Source organism: Haliotis cracherodii, unplaced genomic scaffold, assembly GCF_022045235.1.
Source record: "Haliotis cracherodii isolate W230 unplaced genomic scaffold, xgHalCrac1.p SCAF_4, whole genome shotgun sequence".
NCBI lineage: Eukaryota > Metazoa > Mollusca > Gastropoda > Lepetellida > Haliotidae > Haliotis > Haliotis cracherodii.
In genome coordinates, this window is record NW_027266297.1 from 43,529,268 (window position 1) to 43,554,325 (window position 25,058).

General features: G+C 38.2%; 1 protein-coding gene across 2 annotated transcripts; it reads right to left on the reverse strand.

Moving 5' to 3' along the window:
- Positions 1-245: 245 nt before the first annotated feature.
- On the reverse strand, positions 246-24,121 carry LOC139478185 (G-protein coupled receptor-associated protein LMBRD2-like). 2 transcript variants are annotated; one of them, XM_071260544.1, is made up of 13 exons: positions 24,060-24,121; positions 18,758-18,970; positions 17,003-17,280; positions 14,981-15,148; positions 13,992-14,202; positions 12,478-12,552; positions 10,924-11,209; positions 8,664-8,755; positions 7,889-8,022; positions 7,142-7,247; positions 6,197-6,398; positions 5,899-6,030; positions 246-4,759 (listed from the first exon to the last, which is right to left on the reverse strand). In XM_071260544.1, the coding sequence occupies exons 2-13, from the start codon at positions 18,929-18,931 to the stop codon at positions 4,536-4,538; spliced, it is 2,082 nt and encodes a 693-aa protein (XP_071116645.1). In that variant the 5' UTR covers positions 18,932-18,970; positions 24,060-24,121; the 3' UTR covers positions 246-4,535. The 2 variants fall into 2 exon arrangements, with proteins under 2 accessions (XP_071116645.1, XP_071116644.1); XM_071260543.1 differs by having other exon boundaries at positions 8,664-8,845.
- Between the last annotated feature and the right edge of the window lie 937 nt (positions 24,122-25,058).

Sequence of the window (25,058 nt, forward strand, 5' to 3'; positions counted from 1 at the left end):
CATCCTCCCAACAAAAATGGAATTTTTCTTATACATTGTACATTTATACTTATCCCATCTCACACTATGCATTTCTTCTTTCTTCTTTGATCCTTTACATGTTTGAACAAAGTTTCCAGCTTCTAAATACCAATTCACCCAAACAGCATCACCATGGTTCCCGTCCAACAGCTGGGCCATGTACGTGATCCCCTGCACCTTAGACGACCTGATCACATGTCCATCTCTGCCACATTATCCTCGTTCGTCAGACCTAACAGGAATTGCGATGCAGTGATAGTAGGGTGGGCATATAGTGTGTGAGATAGGATAAGTATACAATTTCTAAGAAATTTCCAAATGATTAAACTTATCCTATCTCACACTATGCATTTATCCCACAGTTGGAAGGTGGGTGAGTTACCCCTAGCCTGAAAGACTACAACCGTTAACGAAACTAGACAGTGTTCTAAATTTTTATTTTATTTCACTGTTTAGAACCAGCTTCCTCGTGTTGTCTAACAGTTGTAGTCTTTCTGCGCCCCACCGTCCAACCATGGGTTAAATGCATAGTGAGAGAAAGGATAAGTTTAAAAAATTAGTTTATGTTTTAGCTTGATACATGTATATAATTCAACATATAGTGAAACCAGACATAACAACATCATATATAACATCATATATAACATATGATACAGATAAGACAACTATGTACAATGTTCAAGGGCAAGTAGGGTATGTCAAATAAACAAATATATAACAAGAATGACTAGATATCAAATCACAGAATACAGAAATATGAAGAAATTGCACTGAAGAGATAAGTAGACGTTTGTTACAAGACACACAAACAACTTAATGGGTAATAAAATTCAGACCATTTCCGTTTTTTATACGCAGACTTTCCCTAGACAAGGTTCTCGTAAAATGCTACTAGCCTCTCCACTCTTTATATAGTAAGGACCCTCGTCATCAAACAGCGGAAATATAGATTGAGCATTTGAAGACAAGAACCCTGTCCAGGCTTGCTTGTAAAGCTAACCCTGTTTGTCCAGACAATTGTGTTATACACATACATATACACAGGACATCAGTCAGCGACAGTTGATTAAAGGGTTTCACAGAACTATTATCTGCTGGTAAGTGGGGGTCATCAGGCAGGGTCTGAGTGAGACTTGATCTTTTACAGATGTGATTGTATGAATAGTATTTTATATTGCCATGGAACTGAGGAACAACATCACTACATGTTTCCATAAGTTTTCTTACTGTCACTATCAAAGGTTGTAGTATATTTCATATTAATGTCATGTTTTACCTCATGGTAACGGACTTGCTTCTTCCCTTTGGCAAGTAAATTTAGCATATTGTACTAATAATGTAAGATAGCTTCGCAATAAATCCAAAAGACAATGAAGAACAAAGCATGGTTTATTTCACGATAAAACATTGTTCTATCATGAGGTCATTTCTGGAGATTCGAACTTGCTCTTGTAACTTGATGACGTATATTGGACGTTATTTTCGAGAGAGAAGTGTCTAGTGAGTTGTTCCCCAGGAAGTATTTTTCATATTTTAACAACCTTTAATATTTACTCATGGTAGAAGTACACCTTGCACAAAGTCAAGACCAAGGTTTATTGGTATGTCTCTCTGTGGCCATCTTCTTTGGCCTACAGTACAGTCAAGCTACAAAGTAGTTCCAGTACAGTTGCTCTACATTCAGCATAGTGCTCATTTACTCGTATATAAACCAGTCAAATAGAGTCTAACAAAACAAATATGTAAAGTTAGGAAGGAGTTCACAACAAAAGAAAAAATATTTTGCATTTAAATCTAAATAAATACCAACATTTGACCATGATCTTTCATTCTTGAATAAAGCATTGCACACCTAGTAAACAATACCATGGCATAATAACAATAGATACATTAGCATAAAAAAGATACAATGATTTAAAAAAAAGCAATAATGACGAGCCAGTCAAAAACACCATGATCCCAGGTATATACTTGTGTGTGTAAGTGCCATCGTGAAATGATTGTTGTATTCAACATACATCCAATTTCCTGGTATCGAATATAACTGTTAATCTGAAACTACAATGTTTATCGCCTATTGTTACTTTTTGCATTTAATATTGAATTTTACTGCTCCATGCACAAGCTGAGACCTTATACAAAACACTACAAGACGATGATGAAGGTAGCATTTCCAGATTCAAAAGATCTGTTCTACCAGCCATTATAATCATACGACTAGCAGATTAATCCCCTCCTTATAGTACCCTGCAACCACTTTGATTTAGTACATGAAACAAACAACATTTATAAAACATAGGGTAAATAAATATTACAAAAAACATCCTACACATCCATTAAGTAGGTACATCAAATAACACTGAACCTAGGTGTCATGTTGCTAAGAAAAGACTTTGCATACTTTCTAAAAATATGAGCAAGACTATTCGTTGTTTTCTATGTCAAAACGCCAAAATGCTATTTCAAATAAAAGTTGATAGTGATTTTAGGTTCCCCACAATATTTCTTGAAAATGTAGCAAAACACAAACAAACAAACAAAAAGATGTTCAAATTGCCATGTTTCCAAGCAAATTTTTTTACTTCTTTTGGAACCATTTCTGCCAGGCTCACAAGTAACACCAAAAACAAATTGGCCTGGTTTTGATGAAACCAAAAATGTTTCATTATAGTGTTTGCTTTCAACACTATCATGTTGAAACGTATTCTCATTATTCCTTCAACATGTATCAAACAGTCAGCCATGCCAGAGTAATAAAACCTAGACCCTACACAGCCATCATGCAGGTCAATAAGTAGACCGTCTTTAATATTTGGACAAACACAACTCAGTGTCAGGACTCACAGTTCTGGGGACCCTTTCTGAGAGTTCAATGTACTTTGTTTCATCACATACAAAAATACTTCTTCTTTCCTGGACTTCAGAATGAAAAATGCTTATTTTCTCAAACAGTCCATACTAAAAGAATAACTCATAGATAATAAAATAAATTCATTTACAATATTTACATTAGGCCAAAGCATATATTTACTTATGTAATGTTTTCTAATTAATTTGAGATGAATAAACCTATTACATATACAGTGCACATTTTTTGTTATTTATCGAGTAACATGATAATGTGGTCACATGACTTGATCCAAGATGTCTGACAGTCGAAATGCTTATAACAAACTACAGATATAACAACTAGGGCTGCGACGGGTAACTCGGGTACTAGGTTCGGGTGGGTACTGAGTAGGACCCGGGTACCCACAGGACTACCCAGTCCCGTGGTTAATCACGTGATATATTGTTTAATGACAAAAATTATCTAGAACTCTACGGTTACACTATAAGTGACTTTGCATTCCTTCTGACTTAAAAGGTGTGATTAAAGACAAAACTTCAGTCAATTTCAGTTTATGCATGACCACATCGTTTTTTATTCTTGTATCTAAATACATTTTGCCATGGCTACGGTCAAACTATTCCCAGTCAGACATTTGGACCTATCTCTTGAGACCTACAGCGGGTACCCAGGTACCCAGGTAGGGTCGGGTAATAGGGGTGTGGGTACCTGGGTAGTAAATTTGGACTCATCCCAGCCCTAATAATCTAAACTTAGTGGTCCCTTTGAGTTTGTTATAACCATAGCTTAAGAATGAAAAGTAAGAATGTTCACCCCAGGGTACTCCACTTTTCATAATGGCACTCTCATTCTGAAACTTAACCAGATCTTATTTACATTATTAGTAATAGCAATGTGATGATGATAACTTCCCTGAACAACCTAACAACATGGCACCTACAGTAAGACACCTAACAACATGGCACCTACAGTAAGACACCTAACAACATGGCACCTACAGTAAGGACAAAGTACTGAACACCCATACAGTGTTAAAAAATAAGCATGAAAGAAAAGGGGTCCTTGTCATTAAACCTTATTTCAAAAACTTAAGACTTGGGGAGTCCTTAGTTTCAAATACCATAGCAGCAAACTTCAAGGACACTGGGACCCCTTTATATTTCAACACTACACATATCGTACAACACTCTGAAAGTTTAAACAAAGAATAGAGATATCATATTAGACTCACATGTACTAACATATCACAACTACAATACAAGCAAGTGTACATCACCAAACTCCTTTCACTACAAACACCACAGAACAAACAGGACTTTTTCAATCACACTGCTTCAGGATCTCTGACAAAAAGACTGCTACACAGAGTAAGTCAAAATGGAGAATGAAAACAACAGCTTTTACCTGCCTACTATGTTCAAAGTTACATTATTTAAGAAAGCAATCATGCATGTGATATGCAGAAACTTTTTACAAAAAGGCCGGATTTCACTATCTCACGTCTATAAACATCTACTGGATGGAAGATTAATATGTAAATTGATGACCATGATAAATATGAGAAATGCTGAAAGATCGACTATGCATCATCCTGTGTGATGTGGTCTACTTAGCATGAAGGTAAGAGTTAGGGAAGTAAATCTGGGAGTATATAACGGGAATGTTAAACATCATCAAATATTCCCTTTAGTGGGCGTGACGTAGGTCTACTGGAGGAGAATCGTGAGGGAGTCGGTCTGGATTGGTAGCCGAGAGGCTCGGTGGCAGTACTGCGGGTATACTCTGCCAGCGGGTCTGACCGGTCGTCGGTGTAGTCAATAGGTTCGGCTTGACGGAGGAGCTCCGTGCGGTCGTTGTCATCGGGGCTTCTTGGCACAGTGTATGCAGCTGTAGAAGAGATGATAGGTTAGCCCCTCCTATCAGAGATTTGAAACCCTTATTCTTAATACCTTATGTAAACCAAATGAGTTAGCACATGAAGTTACAAGTTTGCATGTATTATTTAGGCCAAATTTTGCTGCTACACTTTTGTGAGACATAAAATGGACTCAAACATGGTTGTCAATATTTTCTAAATCTTAAGGGACATAGACTACTATTATCATCATTTTATTATTATTATTATTATTATTATTATTATAGAGAGTGAGCCAATGAACAATGAATTTTTTTTAATGAAATTTTAATTTCTTTTCTCAGTACAGGCCAAACACTCAGATCACTATATGACAATAATATTCATGAACTACCGGCCTTTATCAGCCTCAGCAAGCATGAGTGAGAAAATACTGTTTGAAGCTGAAGTAACAAGACAGAACCAAAGTCACAAGTTCAGCTCTCGCCTAATGTGTATACAAAGTTTCATGAAGATGTAAGACACGGATTGAGTGAGTGAGTTGGGTTTAACATCGCTTTTAAGAGTATTACAGTTATATCACAGCGTGTCAGTTTAATGTGGGAAGAAAGCCTGAAGTGATCCAGGTCTCAGACGTTTACACTTCGGTGAAACCCACGAGCACGGGTATGGTGCTGACAAACCTGGAAACATTATCAGGGTGAACCAGGATTCAAACCCACAATCACAGGTTTCTGGCATGCCTAAGGGATGCAACTCTGCACACCGAATTGCGGCGCTTTAGACGACTGGGCCTACCGTGTCCCCAACACGAATTGAAGTAATGCTCTTAAAATGAACCCCAACTCTCATTTGAGCAAATGCATTTTAAATTTTTTTACGAAACTCTTGACAGTGGTTTTCAAACTTGATAGGGGTAGAATAGGTCTTCAGCAACCCATGCTTGCCTGCAAAATTTCATTTTATCTGAATGTCAGAACCAGCATCTATTTATCACACCAACACAATGAACTTAATTACAAATATATTAAAAAATACCGAGTTACCTTAACTTTCTTATTTCGACATACCTATGCTATGGGTTATAAAAAACTTGTAAACCATAAAATATCAAAACCAAAAAATAAAAGCATAAAAATAAATAAACAAAACATAGAAACTGTGACCTTACCCCTCTTGTCGGAGCTGGGGGGGATCCGCCTTGGAGGTGTGACTGGACTCGCCCCACTGTCCAGCCTACCAGTCTCATGCCAGTGTTTACGTTTGTGGTCCACATTCACCTGCCGCTCTCTTTTCCGCTTCTCTGGAATTAGAGTTACAAACTTAATAGTGGTAAAATTCAGGTGCAGGGTACGTTTCTCCACTCCTTGTGTCAAAACACTAATTATAAGTCCCACGTAATACTGTATTGTCAATGAATTCAGCCAAAGTCTTACACTATCAGACATAACCAAACTGGTTCAACAGACCTCTCTTCACCATCTCCCTGCCCTCGTCAATGAGTTCCTGCGTCATGTCGTCGTCGCCTATGAACTGCTGGAAGCCAAGGAGGCTGAGGATGCGACTGCCGAGGGAGAAGTAGGTGCAGATGCACAGCAGCACGATGAGGATGGGGAAGTAGATGTTGAACCCGTCTGAGATGAAGGATATCACATCCATGTGGCCCATGATCTGGAAACAAATTACACTAGTTCTCCCCACTTTTACACAATAATAAGTTCATAACAGGAATTTGTCACCTTTTAAATTATTAACATCCCAAATTTAACTTCAATTATTTTATTTCATATGGTTGGTTGGTTTGTTGTTTCACGCCACACTCAGCAATATTACAGATATTTGACGGCGGTCGTAAATAATCGAGTCTGGACCAGACAATCCAGTGATTAATATCATGAGCATTGATCCATGCATTTGGGACTTTGATTTGTTTTTCCCCATAATCTTTGATAGTATTCAAATTATATCATGGTGTGTCATCTGAAAGTGCGAAGAAAACCAAATTGGTGTAAGTCTAAGATGTTTACCACTTTGGTAAAGCCCACAAACACGGGTATGATGCAAGCAAACCTAGAAACATAACCAGGTCAAATCTGTGATTGAAACCCACGAGCATGTGTTTGGCAAGGGAGACAATCCAGGATTTTAAAAAATGGACAGTACACTACACAACCAAATTGTAAGTCACAAAATAAACAATAACTTACATAAACTGTCACAGGTTGGTTTTGCTCTGAGGTTATAAGAGGGGGTAATGCACGCTCTCTGCACCTACCTCTGGATACACCAGTGTTGACCATACATGTACCATGCATATACGAACAGCCGACTGTATAATGATATATAAGATAATTATTTCAATTGGCTGACACTAGACTACGATATTTGGGGCAAGACAACACTGTGGCACGTACATGTGTATAGGATGTCTCCTCCATGTTTCCGGAGGTCACATGACTGTCCAGGTGGATCAAGCCAAGGAAGTTGAGACACATGGGAGGCGTCAGTCGGCACAACATCCTGGAAATGGTTAACGTCCATCAAAGTCAATATTTACAAACATGTTTTTGTCCTAGACTAACAAGAATCATTACATAATGACACATATCCCATCTAGTCCATGAAAGGATTCATAAACATAAAAAGAAAATAGTCTTTCACTTGTGAGTTAAGTTTCTTAATTTTTTGTTTAATGCCACTCTCATCAATATTCTAGCTACGTGACAACATCCTGTACATAATCAAGTCTACAGCAGACAAACCAGTGATTGATATTATGAGCAATGACTCATGAAATCAGGGTACAAAGACATTCAATCACCCAAGTCATCAAGTTCTATTCGGTTGCCTTGTATGACAAGCATAGCTCTAGCTGTGGACCTATTCTAACCCTGAATTCTCACAGGGGTATAAACATTCTTTTTTCGGTCTCTTTTCATTTTGACAATCTAGCGTGTGGTCATACAAGTTCACTACTTGAAAGTCAACCTGTGTTGACATGACATAAATGCCCTACACTTGTAACCGATTTACATGCAGTGACACTGGTCAAGGGAGGTAACTCAACACTGAATGCTTCATATCATCCAAACTGATCTATAAATCCAGCTGACAATAAACAGTGAATAAATCAGGTGCTACTAGTTTCAGCAGGTGCTTACATTCCAGTGAAGATGAGGCTGTACTCGTCAGTCTGGTGATGCGGTGCTATGTAATAGTAGTTGAAGATCCGGATCTGGAACACACTGTAGTAGGCGCAGCAACACAGGTAGGCAATCGTCAAGATTGAAGCAATCTGAAGAAATGGAACCAAAAGTAGCATGGACCATTAACTAAAATTCTAACCCAATGGCACAACTGACAACAAGCAATTTAAGGCAGGTGAGTTAATGAGAAGTGATATATTGCAATTATTTCTAACAAACAAATGCAAGGTTAATGTCAACATAAGACATATTCATTGACTTATTTCCCAATTCACAAAGACAGTGCATTAAACCATGTTCAGATGTACAGCCAAAGTGTGACTTGAGTTCCACAAAGAAGTTTGAAATGACATTATAGGCCAGATCAAGTCATTTTTTTGTTAAAACACCTTTTTGTTTTCATTTTCATTTTATTGGAAACTTTCTTTGAAATTCCCTTCTTAAAGAAAATTACCCTCAATCATTCCTAACACCATTACTAATTTGACCTTGCGGAATACTGACCCAACAAATCTGTTAAACAGGCAAAAACATGAAAAGTTGCAACATATTTACCTACCTGCAAAGTTTAACATGATTACCAGACTGCCAAGTATGAGTCTATTTCCAATCTGTGCCAAGCTTAATCAGCCCTAACACCATTGTTAACTTTCCCCACTGCCTCCTAGAGTACTGAGCAAAACTCTGTAAGACAAGGAAATACACTGATGTGACCAAATGACGGCTTTACCTCTATGTAGACGTAGTCATAGTTCTGCTTGGCCAGGTTGATGAAGACAGCAAACAGGGACAGGACAGGGTCCTTGACGAAGAAGAGGCACTCTGACCACACAACCATAAAGGAAAAGACCATCAGGGCAATGGCCGTTATCATCATCACCCACGGACGGACTCGGCACTTCCAGTACCACTCTGCAACAGACACACAAGCACTGCTTCCTACAGTTTCCACCTGGACTGTGTCGCCTCAGAAAATCTGTTTTGAATTACCTGTTACACTTAAGTGAATCAGAATATGTATGTTAGGTTGGTTGGTTTGTTGGTTTGTTGTTTGACGCCGCACTCAGCAAAATTTCAGCTATATGACGGTGGTCTGTAAGTAATCGAGTCTGAACCAGACAATCCAGTGATTGATATCATGAGCATCGATCCGCGCAATTGGGACCAATGACATGCATCAACCAAGTCAGCTAGCCTGACCACCTGATCCCGTTAGTTGCCTCCTACGACAAGCCTAGTCGCCTTTTACGGCATGGGCTGCTGAAGACCTATTCTACCCCGGATCTTCACGGGTCTGTTAAGGAATGTCACTATCAACCTAAATGGATGTTCTAAGGAAACCGTTCAACATTTGGATAGAAATCTTAACTATTTGAACTTAGGGGTGGGACTCCTAAGGCCTGCAAGTTTTCCTTCCAGCAAAGTCAACTTTTCAATGTTTTAAGAGATAAAGTCAAAGGTAGACACAATTTTATGGATAACAACTTCTTTAATACTGTAAAAAGCTATATTATACTGTTATCCATAAAATTGTGTCTACCTTGTCATCTGTCAACTTCTAAGTTAATGCCTATCAAACAATTCAGCTAAAGTCAACACAAAAATTTGAATCCTCATGTATATGTGTGAAAATGAACAGCTACACTATCATAGGTACAACAAGTAGAAAATTGTGCCAGCTGATCACATTTCATCTTCCCGAGGCAAGAGAGTTAACTGACTATAAAAGTCCAGTTTCCACCCTTGCCGAACTAGGCTGGTATTATGGAGTTACATTTTGGCTGGACTAACGAGTCTATGCATAGTCCAATCAAAATCACACATCGAAATCGAAATCCAGTTCGTAAAGTGTCATGCAGATTTCGGTCGACTGCAGGATTTGCAAAGCATGTGCACCGCTAACTCGTTGTCAACAGATATTTTCTAAATCTTTTTATGTTTTTAATCAAGGTGCTCACATGATTTGATGCACTTCGCGATGTAAGACTCGTTTTATCACAATATAGATCTTGATTATCGATCAGATCGTCTTGACTGGGCGCCACCGTTTTGTTTGAAGCAAATGCAAGTGATACGAGAGGTTGAATCTGATTGGTCAATAGGAGAGGCATAGAAAGGACATAACTCGTAATAGCCACTGGTGGTCGAGCCCAGGAATTCCAGCCTAGTTCGGCAAGGGTGGAAACTGGACTTTTAAAGTCAGTATACTCTCTTGCCTCGGGAAGATGATCACATTTATGCTACAATGATTTTTTCTTATTGAAAGTCTCTTCTAGGGTGTCGCCAGTAAGTTTAAGAGGCTGACGGGGAATTAATCATTTTAGCTGACATTGCACTTTTGAAAAGCTTCCTAACAAGGCAGGGAAATCCTAATTACAGATGTGATCAGTTTGGTTGAATCAACATTAGTTCAAAATAACAAGGAAATGAAATCAGGAGCATCCAAGTGCAAGATTGATGACGTCTTGGTCATAGTATCCGAATCTAACATCACAATCTTTGATATCAGGATTCACAGAAAATAGATTGACACAATTCATATCACATTAGGAGGAAATATAGCTATTGGTCAACATCATGTCCTTGTTGATTCACTGCTGTTTGAACAGGTACATGTCAGACAAAGTCACTTGCCTAAGAAGATACCACATGTCCTACATGTGCATGTGCATGTTTCATTTCATTACATTTCAGTGTTTAGTTTGTCATCGTGCAAGGTCAAAGGGAGGGAACTCCCATCCTGCCAACAATGGAGGTGGAATATGGCAAGTATGTTGCAGAACGTCAGTAACAGAGGCAAGCCAGAAGCATCACCATCTCCCAGCCAAGGAGATAATCCAGAATGACAAACTATAGACACTCTGGCTGGCCCCCACATACAATTTTTGACTTTGTTTCCCCTTCTCCGCCCTATGAGCTGTGTGCTACCTACTCTTTTTACAAGCATCTGCCTGAACTCAGAATCCAACAACCTGGGAATATGCTCGTACCTACAGTGGGGGTGTACAGTCCCCTCAGAAGACCCTTATACTGGCCATACACCCGATGGAAGCGTTTGTCAGTGCTGCTCTCATTGGTCTGACAGTCCTCCAGATCCAACACCTTTTCAATCAGGTTGTTCCATTGGATCTGGGTACGTTTGTTGATTTGGGAACAGCGAATCACTTTCTGATGAAGGCGAACCAGGGACTTCTCTGTGATCGAGTCCACAGTTTTATCAAAATCCTCATAATCATCCATGTTCGGCTGCATTGATTTCTGAATATGATCTGGACACTGCAAACAAGCCAAGAAGTCATCACTAATGATATCAAAACTAAGAGAAAAATGCTTCCTTGCAGACAGATCTTAATCATGTCACCATAAACTAAGGAAATAAACTATGAGAATTAAACACAGATGTTGAAACATTGAGCAAGTTGGATTTCGGTTATTTCACGGCTTGTTAGCTTAACAAGGTGGGAAGAGGTCATAGCCATTTACCACAAAGAACAATCTGAGATTAAATCCCCCGATCAGCAAATCCTGACATGTCAAAGGGACACAACTCTGCACAGTGAATCCTAGTATCTTAGAACACTTGGCCATACTCCATGACAAGAGTGAATGTTGATTTCTTAGCAGTGTTATAGCTATCTCATCATGGTATGAAAAACAAGCATGTGAGCCAGTTATACCATGTTGAAGGTGTGAGCAATGAACCATAGGGGTTACCTCAACAACTCCTATACTCTCACATAGTCTTGTGCAGGTAGGACCTGGCCATAGCTAAGAGTTAATGCTTCTTGCCCTTAACCCATGTACTATATTCAGGATCCACTCTGACTATCTACTCCAAGTCTAATCTTAGTTTTACAACAAGCACACTGGGAACCTGTTCTGCCCTTGGACATGTTTGTTTGTTTGTTAAACACAGCACTCAGTAATATTCCAGCTGTATGACAGCGGGCTGTAAATAATCGTGTCTGGACCAGACAATACAGTGATTGACATCATGACCATCGATCTATGCAATTGGGATACGATAACATGCCTCACCCAAGTCAGCGAACATGACTTCCCGATCCGTTAGTCGCCTCTTACGACAAGCATAGTTGCCTTTTTCAGCAAGCATGGGTTGCTGAAGACCTATTCTATCCCGGATCTTCACAGGCTCGAGCTTGAGATATAAATATTCCAAAAACTCATCCCAATTTCTTGCTTACCAAGAGTCCCCCCTCGATCTGGTGCAATTCAGAAATTTGGTTACTTATATCCCACTTTAGATTTATTTCCATTCGATACCTTCAGTTCAGTGAAGAAAAGTATAATCCTGTTCAGTAGTTTTCAATATCCCAATGATCAAAGTCCAACTTGTCATCATGAAAACATGAACTTTTTTTTTTTAAAACTATCAATATAAATTGATATAAAATCGATCAATATAAATCACATCACATCCTCTAAGATGTTAGTGTTTCAGTGTCATGTGAAAGGATCTAAGTATTGGTAAAGAGCTTTAAGAACATATGTATATAAGGCCTGAAGTAAAAACAAACACTTACCTTAGAGAGAATAGTCTCCATGTTTTTGCTCATCGGATGGTTGTACCTAATTCTGTCAGCATATCTTTTGATCTCCTACACAATAACGTGATGTGTGTCAACAATTTAAGAAACATTGTAGAGGTCAATGAGGAAGACATCAACTGGTTATATATCAACTGATAACTTTATCATACAAATATGTTTAACATGTCTAACCACAGACAAGGGAATCCAACAAACGAGTCATCCCTTCCAGAACAATTCCTAATTCCAGCATCAATCTCATTAAAATCAGATCTAAGTTCTCGCTGCTGCTAAACAAAGATCTGAGGACATCCCATTACAGGTCATGTCAGAACGACCTTTCGTGAACTTTGACAGACCACTGAAATGACTAACAAGAAGTCGACATCAGCCAATTTAGAAAGCAGCTTTCTCTAGCTTCACGGCACTCATTTCAACCTGGTGACTTCCATTTCAGACTACGCTTGAAACATATGTTGACACAGTTCTCGATTAAAATTTTGAAAACTGAACTAACAAACATTCCGGAATGTCTAATATATGGTTGAGATTGTATAGCAGTGCTTCCCACGTACTGTGCAACGCCTCCTCTATTCAAATGTTTATCCCACAGAAGCGAGAGATAGACGATCATTTTGACAGAATCAGTTGTACGGGCCGTTACTGTCGTTCGGACTACCCCGTGTTAACATTTTCGAGGTTTCATGATCAGAAACACATTCCGACTGTCACTTTCATCATCTGGTAAGCAACACTTCGATTGGTGGGATGAAAGGTCGTTCTGACGTGACCCGTAATGGGATGTCCTCAGATCTTTGTTTAGCGATAGCGAGATATGATTTGATAAGATATGATTTTAATGAGATTGTTCCAGCATGGAAATATACCAAGCCATGGGTCCAGGGATGAAGATGAAAACTGTTTTGTTAAGTTTATTTCTTGGGTTAATAAATTCACATAAACTACTGTAGGGATGTGGGAACCATGGTAGAAATCCACATTAAATTCAAACATATAACAACACCTAAACACATCCACTGTTAATTAACACTTACATCAGCAATGTGAACAAATACATTGTATTTTTGACAAAATGAGGGAGACTATGCTCATTATGTCCAGTGTAGGTCTAGATGTTGTAGTTTTTGTGCTTTAGGTGACACAAGCCACTATCTTGGTTCGAATTGGGTAATCATGAAATGATGATATCCATAAAGTACCAGACAAAGTGGTGTTTGGGCGACTTCAGGCAGCAAAAGAACCCTTGGCCTCTAGCATGCTGGGAAAATGTCAGGAAGGACCATATTCTTAAGCAATGGTACACATCACAGCTCTCAGAATGAATGACTGTTGTTATACGCCACTGACTGCAATATTCCAGCCATATTCTGGCAGCCTGTATACAGTCTGGCCCTGTTTTGGACAGATGTCTGTGTTGTGCTCGAAATGTTGAAAGTTCAATAATATTTCAATATTTCATGAAACAGATTCTATAGTTAACTACACACCTCTAGAATATCTTCAAGAGATTCTTCGGCCTCTGACTTGTCAGTGCTGAGTTTGGCAATCTTAAAGTAAGTTCGGGAGAGTTGGTAGCCTCTCTTTGAGCTGTTCCAGAAATTCCTTGGAACCTCCACCAGTCCGTAACCCAGCATAAGCACCAGGACAAACAATCCCCACGTGTTGCTGGCCGTGGCGCCGATCACCTTCAACTTCTCACTGTCGACCACACACAACAGTGATCCTCTTACATTCCACATCATTCATAGATGATAAACATAATTAAAGTCCATGAGGAAGTTGATTTTCTTCTCTTCATTTATCATGCAAGAATTTATCTAGGATTTCAGCTTTGCGCCATTTGTAAGCATATATACTAACCAAAATTGGGAATCTTTCAATATAAATTCAGAGCTATTCTACCATTTCATTTGATGCAATGATCATGCATAACAAAGCCTTTTCTCTTTATTGGTCCTGTTATCAGTGATATAAATACAAGTTAATGTTTCAAAATTTAACACTTACATTCAAATATAAATGTCATAACCTGAATTGAGAAAAACTTAATTCAAATTATGGAATTTCTACTGACATATTACTGAGACCTTGGTTTGAAGAAGAACCAGTGAGAACACCTATGCAAAGTCCTTATCATATCTGAAGTATTTCTCTTTTCTAGAACTTCATAAATTCTGTTCAGTTATCAATAGTTTAAAGCTGACACTTTGCCTAAGTTTCTACGTATATTTTCCAGTATGAATTTTAGTAATAGACAAAAAAACCAAACAAGTAAATATTGGCAACAAAAATGCTTGTTTCTCCAAAACAGTCCACATAGGTAAAACATCCCATTTGACAGCATTATATTTCTGATTTAGGAAGCCAGCCTGTTCTTCCATATTCAACAAAATGAGGCACTATGCTTACATTTCAAGTAATCCCCGAAATTCAGTTGTTTTGTTGTCTTTGTTAGAGGATCTGACAAATTACTCACGCATCAATGTCAATGTCTGGCCTGATGGCCACGTAGATAAGACAGACTCCGAAGATGAGGAGGTAGGTGCCGTAGTAGATGGCGTTGGCGATGAGAGCCGACTTGATCTTCCCCAAGACTGTGAAGTCTCCAGCGTTGGAGTAGGACTGCATCATGGGTAGGATGAGCCTGAAGCACACAAGATCCCCAGGTAAAAAGTGTTCAACATTACCGGTATGTAAAAAGGTCACTGAACCAAATGTTAAAAGTTCAAGATTTTGAGGTTCCCTACACTAAATACTATAGCAGCAAACTTTAGTAACCCTATTATGACATTCCAATTTTCTTTCACCCAAGGATATAGTTGCATTATTGTAACACTTGCAGTGACATAGCTAAATATTGCAACACTGAGTGAGTGAGTGAGTGAGTGAGTGAGTGAGTGAGTGAGTGAGTGAGTGAGTGAGTGAGTGAGTGAGTGAGTTGGTTGATTTTAACGCCGCTTTTAACAGTAATCCAGTTATATCGCGATGTGTCAGCTTACTATGGGGGAAAGCCCGAAGTGATGCAGGTTTCAGACGTTTACCACTTCAGTGAAACCAACGAGCACGGGTATGGTGCTGACAAACCTGGAAACATAATCGGGGCGAACCAGGATTCGAACCCCAATCATAGGTTTCTGGCGTGAACAGGGGACACAACTCTGCACAGCGTATTACAGTGCCTTAGATGACTGGGCCACCCATGCCACCCACTCACCCCATGATATAGCTGCAATATTGCAACACTTGCAGTAATATAGCAGCAATATTGCAACACTCACCCCATGATATAGCTGCAATATTGCAACACTTGCAGTAATATAGCAGCAATATTGCAACACTCACCCCATGATATAGCTGCAATATTGCAACACTTGCAATAATATAGCTGCAATATTGCAACACTCACCCCATGATATAGCTGCAATATTGCAACACTTGTAGTGATATAGCTGCAATATTGCAACACTCACCCCATGATATAGCTGCAATATTGCAACACTTGTAGTGATATAGCTGCAATATTGCAACACTCACCCCCATGATATAGCTGCAATATTGAAACCCACCCCATGATATAGCTGCAATATTGCAACACTCACCTCATGATATAGCTGCAATAATGCAACACTCACCAACACTTACCCCATGATATAGCTGCAATATTGCAATACTTGCAGTAATATAGCAGCAATATTGCAACACTCACCCCTTGATATAGCTGCAATATTGCAACACTCACCTCATGATATTGCTGCAATATTGCAACAATCACCTGATGATATAGCTACAATATTGCAACACTTGCAGTAATATAGCTGCAATATTGCAACACTCACCCCATGATATAGCTGCAATATTGCAACACTTGCAGTGATATAGCTACAATATTGCAACACTCACCCCATGATATAGCTGCAATATTGCAACACTCACCTATTTCATCAAACACAGCGGGCAACTTGAATCAGGAGTTAAGTGAGTGAGTGAGTGAGTGAGTGAGTATGGTTTTACACCACTTTTCGCAATATTCTAGCAATATCACAGCGGGGGACTCCAGAAATGGGCTTCACACATTGTACCCATGTCGGGAATCGAACCCGGGTCTTCGGCGTGATGAGCAAACACCTTGACCACTAGGCTACCCGTTCGATCCAGGAGTTAAGTGACACTTTCATTAGTCTATTCACTAATCACATGCCATACATAGTTGACGCTTGTCAAGTGGCAAAACAAGGGACTGGGACAAAAGCATCTATTTTTCCACTGTATCTGACAAAGGTATTTCAAAGTTGTGTTTATCATTTCCTCGACTTCTAACATCACACTAACACACAGCTATGAAACAACCAACAGCTCTGTCAAGATGATGATACAGTCAACCAAGTCACCGAGACATTTGTAGTAGTCACTCTTGCAAGCCTAGGTTAATGGGAACCAATTCTCTCAAGGAATCCTCACTACTGGACTAACGTATCCTGGTTATATCTGATGCTCCTACCATGTGAGAACCTGAGATGTCCAGTAAACCACCCGCCACAGAGCTGGGAGAACGTGGTCGGGAACATGGCTGAGTGGCGCCCGACAGTGTACCAGCAGAGGTGTGGATGTCGATGACCCATCCGACAGAGACATATTTGTGCCATTCCCGGAGGCAGTTGTCGCTGCTGTTGCTGTTGTCACTGCCACTGATGTTGTTGACACATTGTTGGTTTCTGTTGTTGTTGTTGTTGTTAACACAGCTGGTGTGTTTTGATGGACGCATTGTCGGTAAAACGTCTAAAACAGACACAAAGAAATCATCAGATAATTCTAAAACTAAGCCAGTTGTTACATTTAGCCAAATTCAAAATGCTGCAGTAGACATAATATTGTATTTCTCAGAGGTAGACATTAATGCTAGCCAATCCGGGTTAGTGAGGTTTTCAAACGAATGAAGAAACAAATAATGCCATGTCACCATAGCTCACCTGAATATGTAATCAACACTTGAAAATGTCAACAAAGACTGACACTTGAAAAAAATTGATGTCAGCATCGATACTCAAAAGACTTTTGCTTAGATACTGAAGACTAAAAACTAACACTGAACTCTATAACTCAATAATTTGAATAAATATGATATCATCATCAGGATAAACATGACACTATAGCTCACCTGGAGATGTAGTCAACAGTTTAAAATGTCAATGTCAGTTAATATCTGTGCCTATGTTCAAATACTTTTCCTTTGTGGTTGTGAAATCCAAAGGTCAAATCAAGGTCAAAATTTTAAACATTACAACTACACATTTACCAAATTTCATTACATTTTGAACAGAAATTGCAAAGTAAGGTAATGTTTTGTTTATTTGGTTTGTTTGTTGTTTAACACCGCACTTAGCAATATTCCAGCCATATGATGGTGGTCTGTAAATAATCGAGTCTGGACCAGACAATCCAGTGATTGACATCATGAACATCAATCCACGCAATTGGGATCGATGACATGCATCAACCAAGTCAGTGAGACTGACCACCCAATCCTGTAAGTCGCCTTTTACGACAACCATAGTCGCTTTTTACAGTAAGCATGGGTTGCTGAAGACCTATTCTACCCCGGATCTTCCCAGGTAATGGCTATAAATAGGTGTTTCAATATGGCTTCCTTGGCACTTATATTGAAGATCAGATTCAAATCTCTTGGGGTGTCATCATTGATAGGAACAAGCATGTGAAGTTTCAGCTTCATTGATCTTGTGCTTTCTGAGGAGAAGACATTTAGAGCACATTCAAAATCATATTCAAAACAAAGGTGTGGGGTCGAATGGGTCCAGGGTATTTATCATATCAGAATGGAGATATAATACCCCGGAGAATAAAGGAAGTGACCCACTGCCAAGAGTGAGTCTTTGTAACAAAGTGAGTGAGTGAATGAGTGAGTTGGGTTTATCGCCGTTTTTAACAGTATTCCAGTTATATCAGAGCGTGTCAGCTTAATGTGGAAAGAAAGCCCAAAGTGATGCAGGTCTCAGACGTTTACCACTTCGAAGAAACCCACCAGCACGGGTATGGTGCTGACAAACCTAGAAACATAATTGGGGTGAACCGGGATTCGAACCCACAATCATAGGTTTCTGGCATGCCCAAGGGACGCAACTCTGCACAGTGAATCGCGGCACCTTAGATGACTGGGCCACCTGTGCTCCCCTTTTGTAACAAAACCAACACTAGTTACATTATAATACTTAGAGGCACTGATAGGAAAGGTACTTACTGATGATACATCCAGTGGTATGATAAATATTATCATGAATGAAAAGTACCAGGCAATGAATGTTGCCAAGGTGACCAACACATGCTGTTTTCTCAGGTCACCATAGCGATGAAGCACAAATGCTGCAAGCAGACATGTGCAGATAATCTCCACCACCAGAGGGCCTGCACTCATTGTGGTAGTGGGTTCCACTCAACTCATTCTGTGATGAATCTGAAAATGCATTAATAATCGTTATTCGCAATAAAGAACCAGTAATATACCAAAGTGATACACGAGCAATTGTGTTTACTATCAACATATATAGTAGATATAGTAACTAAAAACAAAGATATTAGAATACATTTTTCCTGGTACAATAATACTTTCACATTTCATCTCTTCCAATCACTGCATGAAAATTCTGTTGTGTCATAATATTGGTTACTGTTTTACAGATCACAAGAGACAATTCCAAGTTACAATCTTAATCTCTGTATATTAAAAATGTCTAGCGTACAGGGTGCAATTTCCCAATCACAAGACTGCACTGGTTCACTAAGTTCATAAGCAGACTGCTGCCTGCAGTTGGTAAAATAATATTCCACAAACAGGCTAATAAATGTCACTACCAGGGGTCCGGAAACAGTCATATGCGCCGGACATGTCTGATTGGGAATCGCAAATGTCCGGTTTAAAATCTTGCTTACCGGACATTTAAATTTTTCTGTCCAGACATTTTAAAAAGTTTTGTCCGGACATTCTTAAATTTTGACCGGACATGATCAACAGTTAGGACTGAGCAGTTTCTGTCTGCAGTTGTTACTTACTTACTTACTTACTTTGGAGATTTAACGTGCGCTTTCCGACTGATGCGTATTTCACACACGGGCCTGGCCAGGCCATTTAATGTGTTTCCGAAAGAGGCGAAGGTGGTCTGTGCAACCCAAGAGAGGGCTTTAGGGGTTGCTCATATAGAATTTGGGAATTTTGAGATTTGGAATAGATGCCGATGGGGTTGGGGAGGAGAACTAAGGGAGCTGGGTATGGTGCATGTTTGTTTGTTTATGTAATTTTGATTTGGTAGGTTATTATGTTTTTAGATGCGTTTTATTAGTTCCGTTTTGATTAAGAATATGCCTAAGGCCTTGAAGTTTTCTAGTTTATTTTGTGGGTTTAGTATAGCTTCTAGAGTGAGAGCCTTGTTTAGATTGAGGGTGGTTTGTAATGTGGTTCGATGTGTTAAGTAGTGTGTGCAGTGGATGAGTGCGTGTTCTGGGGTTTCTAGTTGTTTGCAGTGTGGGCAGTTACCTGTAGTGTGTTTTTTTATTTTTTTTAGGTGGTTATTTAGGTAAGTGTGACCTGTTTGGAGTTTAGTTATTAATCTGCCGAATTTTTTTGATGGATGGAGAATTTTTGGTTTGGTTAGTGGTTTGCTGAGCACTTTTTTTATTTGGCTATTTGAGTTTAGATATAGGTTATGCCATTTTTTGTGATTTTTTGCTTGTTTACACTTTTAATTTCTTATTTTGAGAAGGGTATGTTTAAGCTTATTTCTGGGATTTTGAGGGATAGTTTAGCTGCTTTATCAGCGTTTTCATTACCGTATATTCCTACGTGGGCGGGTATCCACAAGAAGGTTATTTGTTTGCCTGCCTTAGTTAGGTCGTTGGAGCATTTAAGTATTTGATTTATTAATTTAGGTCGGTTTTAACACAATGAAGATTATCTACACTGACAAGCTTTGTTTGTTTTGATTGCTGTAAATACATCGTACCTACATGATAGTCCAATCGATCAATCACTGAAATAGGCAATAAACTGAGTTGACACTGATTAATCGAGGATTAATTACTGAGAACATCTTGTTAATTTGAGTGAAAGGTGTTAACAACTGTACATAAATACCTTGCATCATCAATGTACCTCATTATCCTCACAATGCTACGATACGTAATCTCAGACAAGAAGCGACTCACTACTTTCAAATTTATACTACATATACAAAATCTGAACATATTGAAATAAAATTACTTTCATTTTGCACAAAATTTATGTTTACATCCCGTTTGTGTACACTAGAGATCACCAATCTTCTCTATATACATGTTTAATGTTCTATTAAGGTATGTGGTGCAGCTAGTTTAATACATGTGCATAGTACTGCATACCAGTGAACCAGCACACCGAAATGGCTCATCTCGTCAAAAAAAGTAACTGTTATTCAATGGTACCAGTGCAAATATCACATGGAAAACAAAGACAAGTTTCCTCGCATCCTACTCATTTCATATTCATTATCCTTTTGACTACAGTGATACACAAACATACATAAATACATAAATCTACACAAATGTGTTTATAATCATGAATATACATTCACACACATGCACACTTATGTACACGCATTCACATCTGTTAATATCAGTTCTGATATTAACTCATAATAAAATATCTATTGTCTGTTTACATACAAACACATTTTGTATACAATCATGACGATCTATAACTAGACATTCAGACATATACATAATCAAATACCCATATACACTCAGGCACAGGGAAACAACATTCATTTATTCATATTCATTGTAAACATTGATTCTTTCTAGACAGCCTTATGCCACACAGGCTGATGCATCCATCCATAGCATTGGTGCCTATTTGTTACATGACAAAGCTTCTTGGCTCTCTCACACTTGCTGAGTACAAAGACACATGATCTCAGTCATCACAATGCATGTGAAATCCCTAACTGGTCCTTCGTTTTCTTCCAGAAAGGGGGAAATTTGACCAGCACATGAACAAATATTGAGAGTGCACTGATTCAATGCTTGTAGTGTATATATCTTACAGTCAATGCATAAAATCAGTCAACGTCTAAAATGTGATTCACTTAGGCAATTTACAAAATGCATAACTTTTTCAGTCATTTACGATAATTGACTGATCTGTCCATTTATGTGACAGATTAGCTGAAAATTATTAAGAAGTTCAAAAGGGCTCAAAGGGACAGGACGTCGACCGTGCTGAAGCTTTGTTTATAAGACAGTAGCCGAAACCCCCGAGCTACTCGGATCTGCTCGCCTTATTCCGTTTCTGCTCCAGTGACCACACTGGTGTAGGCTTATCATGTGTCCAGATTTTTTCTCTGGTTTGAAAACAAATGCACTTATATTGAAAAAAGAACAGACAGGCCTAATGCTAGCCTTTCGGTGCACTATATATACTGTTTTGCAAAATTATATAGATATACTACTACAGCTCCAAATGTGAGGTTCATGACAAAATAGCTTTACACATCAAAGTGACCGTATCAGATGGCTGCAAGGAACCCTGGATAGGAGAGTGATTTGCTTCCAATGACTAAGACATATTTATATGGTAATCTAGGCTTTGATAGACACTGGCTTCTAACAAAAATTAATCAAGTTGTCAATTAGTATTTTGGAACTCAACCAAAAAAACATAGACGCTTTTTCTCCAGCCTGTTGACTCTGCACAGCGCTTCTTTTGTTGGCTTCACTGTGCGGAGCTCTATTGCTTTGGTTTGACAAATGAAACAGGTATGTAACGTCACACTTGGAAATTAATTCATGCATGATTTAAAAACACACAGAACTGACGACAAACTGTCCCTTTAAAAACATCACAACAGACTTATTATGAGAGGATTAGAAGCCAGAAACATATAGAGTATATATCCCTGTGTTATGGGTTTTCTGACACTTAAGAAACATTCATAGTTTTCTCTCTAATCACATGAACAACTGTAAAACATCTCATTCACTTATAAAAGACAACTTTCTCTTAAAAACAAGCCATCATCTAAGTATTTACAATGTCTGTGTGATTCTCCATCCCAGTTACCGCATGAGTAATCGCAATAAACATGATTGTCCGAAAACGTATGATGTCTGAAAAACTATGATCCAACCTTGGGGTATCGCAGTACTTGTTATGTACGCTAAATTAACAAAATGCACTCACTAACCATTATGATTATTCATGTTCGCTATATCAGATGTCATATACTTTACTTCATGCCGAGTAAAAGCCACTCAGTTTGACAAGGGGGAGAACTCCAGTGTATCATGATACAGGGAAAAGTTGTGTATGAAACTCCAAATTGGACAAAAACAGGACATAATTCTACCTACCACTAAACATGAAGATGCCAGACATCAATGATTTATCAAGTCAAGTGCAACGACAGCACAAGTAAAATTCAGTATGTGTATTAATTAATAGGTAACCAATGCATATTTACCAAAAAGTAAGAAAAAAATATTTTAACATGTTTAAAAATCAACAAAAAAATACCAGAAAAGATACTTTAAATTTTTTGTTAAAATAATTGGATGAAAATAATTTGTCCCAAAAAGTGGTAAAAAGAATTAAAAGTTAATAAATATATAACAAGCACTCCTAATATGCCAACAGTATGTATTTATCATTTGGCTACTAGTGAAGAACATATTGGTAAGTAAGATCATATGAGCTCCTAATAGATTCTGGCCACTTAGCGCGAAAAATGTGTGGACTACGTAACTTTCGTTACCATAATATAACGTTGTATATTGATAGATTGGGGGAAGGCAATATTAGCCAATTTTAAAAAGATGCCAAAGGTAGTATCAACTTATTAATAAATGCTTACTTACAGTAGACGGAACAATCCGAGGGAATAGAAATTGTTTATGAAGCGAACACTTTCTGGTTACTGATTTGCATTAGTAGACAGCCGCTTGGATGCGTGTCACCAGTAAACTACCGGAAATCACAAATGCTGTGACACAATCAATGCCGATGTACCACAGGGTTTGTTTTCTTTTAATCCTATCAATTTCAATAACTACGTGATGAAAAATAACATCAAAATGTTTAGAATTCGGTATCATAATGAATAAATCGACAGAATCTTCAGCCAGTTTGTAAAATGACTCAAATATTCAGGCGTTTTGTAAATTGCCTAATGAAATTTCAGTCAATTTATACATTGACTGTAACATATAACCATAAAGAAATTATTAATTCATGGACATTATTTATGTACAAGTCATTCAGCATTACGTCTCGCCAATTTTTTGCTGGTTATTTTTAACAGCGTAATTAAGGGTTACCCAGGGAACATAACATGAAGATTGACATTTCTATTTACCTATTTTTAACACTGGTGACATGTCAATTGTCACCTGCTGTCTCCATCTTATTCACGTAAATTTAATCATAAGATACTAAATATGATCATAATTAAATAAATCTTCAGAAAAACATATTTACGCGGACACAAAGAGTCCTTAGAAGCAGCATACAACCATACCTGACAATGATTTGGTTTTCTAAACGAAGCTGTCTGCAACATGTAAATGGTTACGTCAATGATTCATGGAGTTGTCTCCCTTGATGATATTATTTTCTAAGCAACAGCTTGGTATATCACATGCCACTGGCATTTGTGGAGGAAACAAATTCAGAAAACTTGCCTTTTTCAATAAAATAAATCTTTTAAACGTACAATTTTTAAAGATTTTACAGTAAAAAGTCCATGATTATACAAACTGTTATTTTCAAATGGATAATATTTATTTACTGACATTTGAAGTGTTCACGAAGATAATATTCATGTCAATAAAATGACGGAATACATAGGTCTCAAGAGAATAGCGTGATGATACTCGTGTGTCTTCTAAAGTGCAAAATGTTCCTACTCCATCATAAGATCATTTCCATGATGTTATAATTGCATATCCACGTTATTTAAACGGTACAACATTCACAATATCGACTCGCTTCTATAGTTACTATTAAAAGTTGGCACGGTATTCGAAACGAGATTCTCGTTAATGTCTCATTTCTGTGATGAGCGTGTGTAGGGGTATGTCGCCGGGAATGATTTTAAAGAAATGATTATAATAATCAAAGATAAATTCACTTTATTTGACATTATTTGGTTGTTGTTATAAGTGTTACTATAACCTCAATGAATTAATTATTATATCTGTAAATGCCAGTGCTAATATTATTGTTTGAAAGATAAAATTATTATAAACAGTTTCTTGTTTACTGACTGGCTCAGTAATTGGTTTTGATCAACGTAAGCAGCCTATTGGTCGTTTCGATTTCAGAAAGGCATTTTTCTGTATCTTAACATAAATATTCACATACATAATTTCGATATTAGGGTTTATGCGGCGGTTTTGTTTTGGTCAAGCTATTTCCACATTGCTTTACGATCGGTGTTGCTGAAATAACGAAAAGTACCCCTTTTATGCTGTAGCGTATTTAAAGTGTGAAATAGTTAACACATAAACAGAGAGAC